General features: G+C 34.5%; 1 protein-coding gene across 1 annotated transcript; it reads right to left on the reverse strand.

The window, feature by feature from the left end:
- Window positions 1-448: 448 nt before the first annotated feature.
- Window positions 449-3883, reverse strand: LOC108340807 (LEAF RUST 10 DISEASE-RESISTANCE LOCUS RECEPTOR-LIKE PROTEIN KINASE-like 2.5). Its single transcript, XM_017578393.2, has 4 exons — window positions 2872-3883; window positions 2704-2757; window positions 2150-2173; window positions 449-2051 (listed from the first exon to the last, which is right to left on the reverse strand). Exons 1-4 carry the CDS (start codon window positions 3866-3868, stop codon window positions 814-816), a joined length of 2313 nt encoding a protein of 770 aa, XP_017433882.2. The 5' UTR covers window positions 3869-3883; the 3' UTR covers window positions 449-813.
- Between the last annotated feature and the right edge of the window lie 3948 nt (window positions 3884-7831).

Consider the following 7831-nt stretch of genomic DNA (forward strand, 5'->3'; position numbering starts at 1 on the left):
TTACTAGTACTCTTTAAAGCCATGAGTTCTATACTATTTAGGTTTAGAATAAGTTATGGTATAATGCATATATCTATAATAGACCTAAAACTTTAAGTACTCAATTAAATTAGGAAATATAAAATGCAATAATAGTTGTAAATAAATTTTAAGTTTCTTATATACTTTTATTTTTATTTTTAATATTTACTAAATTATTTTGTGAATAAAATACCCAATAAATTATAAACTTTTGTTTGAACTCTTTTAACTTATTCTTTTTAAATTTGTTTTTTAGTCCTTTAACTTAGTTTTATCGTAATAATGGAGATGTTTTCTTTTTCATATCATAACTAAATACGCCTAATAGTGACTTAATGAATCTGATTTCTCTGTCATCTAGATTAAGCAATGGATGTTTCAACTAAACTTATACATGGATAGTAAAATTGATACAGAACACAATAAATTCAAATAAAAATGTTTTAATTATTAAGTAACCAATTTTAAAACAATATTACATATTTTTATATTACTACAAATGTTCTTTTTATACTACTACAAAGACGGATTTATAACCATGTTCTTTTTATACTACTACAAAGACGGATTAAATATTTATGCCAATAGGATAAAGGTCCACCATTCTCCTAAACATAGAGAAACCAGTTGTCACAATTTATGTTGAGATATTGAAGAAAGCCAGTATTTCACATAAAAGCAGATGAAAATGCTAAAACCGGATTTCCCAACACTGGAACCTCTTGGGAGCCTTTCTAAGCAATTTTTTTGCGATCCTCTGCATACTTAATATGAAATGTTAACCTTTGTCCGTTAAGCATCGCTCTGCCATGGATGATTAGTGTTAGTTTTGCCAAGATTATTGCTAGAACTGGTTGAACCACTCCATGATGCTTGGTTTGAGTCGTCTCCGCGATCATGTTCAATTGTTTCATGGGGATAATAAACAGGCTTAGGAGGCATTTCAAGACTTTCAACTCTTTCTTCCAACATATCCACAACTCTCTTCATTGAAGGACGGTCATTTGGATTCAATTGTATACACCAAAGCGCAACTACATACATTCTTTTCACCAAAATCTTATCCTCTTCTGAGGCATCTTCTATTTGAGTATCTTTTTCATCTTTAATTTGATCATAGATCCAAAAGGGGAAGTACTGTTGGTTTGAATGTTCTGCATGAGGATTTGAGTTCCTTCTCCTACTTCCCATTTCCATCAAAAGCATCCCAAAACTATATACATCAGCCTTATTTGATACTCCACCAATATTATTGTAGAATAATTCTGGAGCCATGTAACCTAAAGTTCCTCTAGCTTTAGTTAAAGCAATAGACGTATCTTTGACACGATACAACTTTGCAAGTCCGAAATCTGAAACCTTTGGAATAAAGTTATTATCTAGAAGAATATTATGAGGCTTAATATCAAAATGTAGAATTTGCACATCACAACCTTGATGAAGATAAGCAATCCCACGAGCTATGCCAAGAGATATTTCATATGTTTTCTCATAACTTAAAGGGACACTTTCCTCTTTGGAGAAGATGTGTTTATCCAACGAACCATTTGTCATGTATTCATAAACCAGAGCACGCTTTTCTCCTTCAGCACAATAGCCAATAAGATGTACCACATTTACATGATGTATTCTTCCAATACTAGCCACTTCATTAATGAACTCTTCTCCATCAGCTTTCGATTTTTTCAACATCTTTATGGCTATTTCTGGCCCACTTTGAAGTTTTCCTTTGTATACAGATCCAAAACCTCCTTCACCCAATTTAACTTTGAAATCTCTGCTCATTTTCTTAATTTCTCTATATCCGTACCTAATAGGATTTAGATTATTGTGTAGCAAAAACGTTTCAATGTTTTCATACATTGAGCAATGCCTACGTCGCCACGTATGGATAAATAGTGCAAGCAAAAGTGCGAATCCAAACAGAAACCTGGCTGCCACAAATATTGGAATAGGGGCAATTAAGATGAAATCTCCTTCCTCTTGCCATTCCGAAAAGTAATGTAAACGTGTTATTTTATAGATTAGTCCTGTGCAGACAAATTTCATGGAATGAGTAAGGAAAGAAACCATGGTTAGTCTAATCAGTAAGTTTATTCAAATATGAAATCAGTTGACAAGGCATTACCCTTTATGGCGAATTCAAAATAACCTGCAAAATAACGCAATATAATAGCATCAAAACAAAAGAACACTCAGTATTTTAAGGATACTTTGGATACATATTATAAATAAACATACGTTTTTTCAGAGAACGTTCATTCTAAGGATCCTATGCATTTCTAGCGTCATGAAATGCATTCAAATAACTTCTTGGTTTGTGATTCGTATGATGTTTTGAGGGATCCAGTTCCTGGTCCTTTCCCAAAACACCATTTTCAAACAGATACATCTTGGTTAATGTTGAAATAAATTTGGAGAATATCGTGAACGTATCATGGAAATCCCATTGAGCATCCCTTTAAGGCTTTTTGTTTAGAAACTCCTGTCAACTACTTGTTGAGTTAGAGTACAGAACGATATGCGTTTCAAAATTTATCAACTTTGATGCACAACTTGCAGGTTATCAGAATGAATCGTACAGAAATTGTACAGCTTACTAATGAGTCAAAATATAGATTAACTTTAAGTAGTCAGTACAGTAGTAATTGAAAGGACAAAGATATGGGAGAAAGCTCTTACGTGCTATATAGGCAAGAATTCCAACTAGGTGTCCAAAAATCTGGAGCAGAATGCCTAGAACAGAAAAAGAAAACATTAACATATATTGTAAAGATTAAAGCTATTTGTTTGTACAACACGTTTCAATAAAAGGGACAGAAAAATTGCGGTAGAAGAATTTTTTCTCACCGCACTTTCCTTTTCCAAAGTTAACCCACATAATTTCGCAATAGTTATCATCACATCGGATTTGATTTGTAGTTTCATTGACGAAGCATCCCACACCCTTTCCACATTGATCTATACATTTAAATAGTGCCCAAGACAACCAAAACCCATTATGCAGCCTCTCGTGGATATCAACATACGAAACGTTGGTGCCATTGTTCCAGCCATTGTTCCAGTTTCCAAAGGTAGCAACTATTAAATGGCACCCAACCTTGATGTCCCTCATTCCGAAACTATATATGGAACCAATAACAGCATAGACATGGCCTCTAGAATCACAAAGCATGCCATTCACTTCCACGTATCGAGGATCATCGGTTACTGGATCAGTACAGTTTAGAAACGCTACAAACGGAGGAATATAAGCATACCCAGTCGCATACCCTTTCGCATTCCAGATAGTTAGCGGATCAGTCGCGTAAGCGCTAGGGTTACCAACGGAAGTGAAGTTCTTTGAAAACATGAAATAGCGAGGAATGGAGCAAGCAGTGTCCTCCACAAGACCTGCATCAGTCAATTGGATCTTGAATGTCTCGTAATCGATATTCTGCACATGGTATTTCCCTGAAAACAAGGTGCACACTGTCACATTCTTTACGCAATCTAATTCGTACCTTGGGAGGCCGCAACCAGGTGAATCGCCTTTGAGTCGGAAAGGGTAAGTTATGTTGCGAATTTTTCCACACGAAGAAGGAGCACATAATGGACGATCCTGGGCACCGTGAGTTTGCTGGAATAGCACAATAATGATAGCCACACTGGCCATCACCGATTGTGCAGAACACCAAAAGGAAGATAAGACCACCATTGTTGACCTCTTCTGGTCGTGTAAATGGGACATATCATAGTTAAATAATTCACCAAAATCAACTAATAACGTACGACCACTCGTTGAACTTTCAAAGTGATTATGGGATGCTTCTACTTGTACCTCTCTACTTGCTTCCTGCACCTCCATATTTCAAATAAAAAGACCAACAAACCCTTGGAATTGAGAAGAATATTTATTTACGAGATTTTGAGGAATGAGGTGGCATGATATTGGTATGAACAACCCTCTCTGATTTTCTTCCTATGTTTTAGGTGTGACAGGAAGGACATGATTTGGTCTGGAGATTCCGTTTTTTTTCTTCGGTGCTGGAGAACAATTTTTACAGCTTCAGTTATTTACAGTATAGAATTGCAGACTATGTGTTTGTTGAAAGAACATTGAGTTTATTTGGAGAAAGAATATAACAGATTATATATACACTGTTTCATTGGCGTTTTCATTGACGTCAAACGGCTGAAAATAGCATTCTATAGGACTTGCAAAATCAATTTATGAATCGAGGGGAAGAACTTACGCGATTGATGATTCTGCTAGAACTATGCGATCAAGCAGAACATGACCGCGATATTGCCCAACAACAACTTGTGACTCAGTTGCAGAAGCCCACGACTGACCGTTTGGACTAGATGTAGAAAGCAAGTTATGATGATTTGTTGTGGATATTGCAGCTATTCATTTTGAGAAAGATGTGGTCCCATGGTTTCAAATGTTGCAAAGGCTTAATGCGATTTGCTCTTGGACTGAGCTTACTACAACACTTGAATCTCAGTTGGGTCTGTCTTTATTTGATTGCCCAACATAGGAGTTGTTTAAACTACAACAGTTTGGTAGTGTTTCTGAGTATTATCTCCGATTTATGGCATTGGCTAATAGATCTAAGGGACTTTCGGCTGAGGCTTTGTTACAATGCTTTATAAGTGGCTTGAATAAGGATATTCGTAGAGATGTGATTGTGCAATGTCCTATGACTTTATTATATGAGGAAAAATATACACCAGTGGGGTACCCAAGGAGTTCAAATTATACTCAGAAGTATTCTTCTATAGCTTCGAGTAGCAGTACTGTTGTTCCGGTGAAGAAAAATTCCTCTAACGATTCCTTACCTCCATTGTTGCCTACCCCTCTTGCTAAGCCTCTTCGAGCCCTTCCTATAAAGAAAATATCTCCAGCTAAAATGCAATTGAGAAGGGAAAAAGGCTTCTGCTACTTTTGTGATGGTAAGTTTACTTTTAATCACAAATGCCCCAACAGGCAAATGCTGATGTTGCATGGTGAGGAGAATGAGTTGGACAATGAATTGTTGGTGAATAAGGAGCATACTGAGTCCATTTAGGATTTATATGAAGGTACTGAGATTGATCATCATTTATCCTTGAATGCGTTAAAAGGTGGGTTAGGAGTTGGTACTATCCGTTTTGAGGCACTAGTTAACAATTTACCCATTAGTGGATGGAGGAGTTCTGATAATTTTATCAAACCAAGAATAGCCAAGTTTTAAAAGTTGAATGTTGAACCTGCTCATGCATTTCGAGTCAAGGTGGGTAATGGGAATTATATGGCTGCAGAGGGTTTGATTAAAGATGTACTTATTCACGTGCATGGAAGTACTTTCCACCTGCCAGTTTATGTGCTTCCCATATCTGGTGCTGATTTAATTTTGGGGGCAAGCTGGTTGAAGACTATTGGTCCACACAGCAAATTATGAATCTTTGCAATTAAAGTTTCTCCATCAGGGCCAGTTTATTACTTTTCTGGGTGACGTTAGCCATATTCCTTTACATGCCCATCTTCATCATATTAGAAGAATGTTTCGTATTGATTCTATAGCAGAAATTTTTAGTATGCAACTGATGGAATCTAAGAGTACTAATAGCTTGACACGCCTACGTGTCACTTACACTCATTTGATACAGTCCAAGTCATCTTTTTTAAAAGAAGATTGCATACTGATTGAGAGTAAAAGTGGAAAAATGTAAATTGAGGTTTCTTTCTTGTTTCGGTTGTCAATCGAAATCTCCATTTAGGTTTTGTTTTAAAAAATGTTCTCCATCGTTCTTCATTGGCGTAGTTCCTTCCCATTTTTGTGTTTGAGACGGTTCAGTCGTTGGTTGTGGAGGTTTTTGGTGGCTATGAAGGTGAGGGTTGTGGAGGTTTCCAGTTGGTGTTTGGATTTTTCTCACGTCTATCGTGTGTGGCTTTGAGGTACGGGGTTTTGAATTTTTTTCTCTCTCGTAGTTTTTGTCGTTATGTGTAGACAGCTTGTATGTGATATTTTAGCATTCCAGTTTATTCTCAGGCTCTTATTTTTGTGTTGACAGGAGCTGGGGTGACTTTGCTGATGATGTCTTCTCTCTTAGGGCTTTATGTGTGGTGTGACAGGAAGCACAGGAGAAAAAAGCTTGAGACTTTTCAGTTTGATTTCGACCTTGAGGAAGAAAGGTGTAGGCGTAGATTGAGGCCTAATATAAGGTCGATTTGGTTAAAAATTGGGGAGCTTGAGAAAGTCACTGATAATTTATCATCTAAGAACTTGATTGGTCGTGGTGGGTTTGGGTTGGTTTATGAGGGAACCTTGTCTAATGGGACTGTGGTGGCGGTTAAAAGGATCTTGGAATCTGATTTTTAAGGAGATGTGGAGTTGTGTTTGCATTAAATCATTGTATTTAGCGAACTGTTCTAATCAAGATTGACTAGTGAACTCGGAGTGGTTAACAATATTCGGTGTGTACTAAGAGTGGTTATAATACTAACAACCAAGAGTGAATAAACTTAGACTAATCAAGTTGACTAGGAAAACCAGAAGTGGTTTAGAATACTCAACTAGTCAGGTTGATTAGGGAACAAGAGTGATTTAGAATACTCAACTAGTTAGGTTGGGGAACCAAGAGTGGTTTAGAATACTCAATTAATCAGGTTGACTAAAAAAACCAAGAGTGCTTTGATAATCCTTACAACTAAGAGTGAGTTAAACATAGTTGTAATCTTGAATAAAATTAGTAAAACCCTTTAATAGTTCTTAAAAGAGAGACTAGACATAACTCAAGTTAAACAAATCATAATAAAATGCTTGTGTCACTGTTTATTTTATTTTAAATGTTTTTCTAAATGTTCAATTATATTTGCATTAGTCTAACGGTTGTTATAGATTATCTAACAACAACAATTGTTGATATGCTTTTATTTGCGAAAGTTTTTTAAAACATTATTCAAACTTTTTTTTTCTTGTGCTTCAATAAATAAATATATATATATATATATATATATATATATATATATATATATATATATATATATATATATATATATATTTATGAAAGAGACAAATTTATTTCTTATTCTTTTAAATTTATTCAGGTTAAGATAGGGTAGAAATTATTTAACGATTTCATTTATATTACTTTAACAAAGAATTCAAGAGTAAGCAAAAGACGACGAAAAAATATTAAGAAAAAAGCAAAGAAAGTGACGAAGCTGAAATGAGAGGAAAGTATGGAGGAAGCAAGAAAGAAATAGAGAAGGCTGGGAAATCAAGAGAAAACTGAAATAATTATTTTTAGAAGGCTTTGTTTTCTCATTTTTATTTATAAAATAAGAAAACGCTTAACTTTTCAGGACTTTTAGAATTTAGAAATTTTGTTTAGCTGAACTTCTCTGACTCAAAGCAAAAATAATATAAAAAAAAGAATGGGAGAAACATTACCTAATCATCATGTAACGATATTATTTTCTACTTTAATTATTTAAAATAATATAAAAATATTATTAAAAAGGGAATTATGATAAGTTTTTAAATATATTTTTAGTTTGTGGACATGATTTTTTTGCAGAAATTAGTTAAAAGAAAACGATAACGATCGTTTTCATTCACTTAATAGTATTGAAAAAAAGGCATGCCACTGACTATTAACGCCAAGACAAAATATTTCTCATCAGTATTGAAAAATTAGAAAAATAAGTCTAATTGACATTCAATATATCCAAAAGAAAAGTAACACTATCTTTAAGACTAATTTTAACTTATTTTAGGATTAAAAGTTTCTTTTTTTAATTTAATTTAGGAATGATAATCATACTTGTTGTTGAGACATT

The sequence above is a fragment of the Vigna angularis genome, chromosome 5 (genome assembly GCF_016808095.1).
Source record: "Vigna angularis cultivar LongXiaoDou No.4 chromosome 5, ASM1680809v1, whole genome shotgun sequence".
NCBI lineage: Eukaryota > Viridiplantae > Streptophyta > Magnoliopsida > Fabales > Fabaceae > Vigna > Vigna angularis.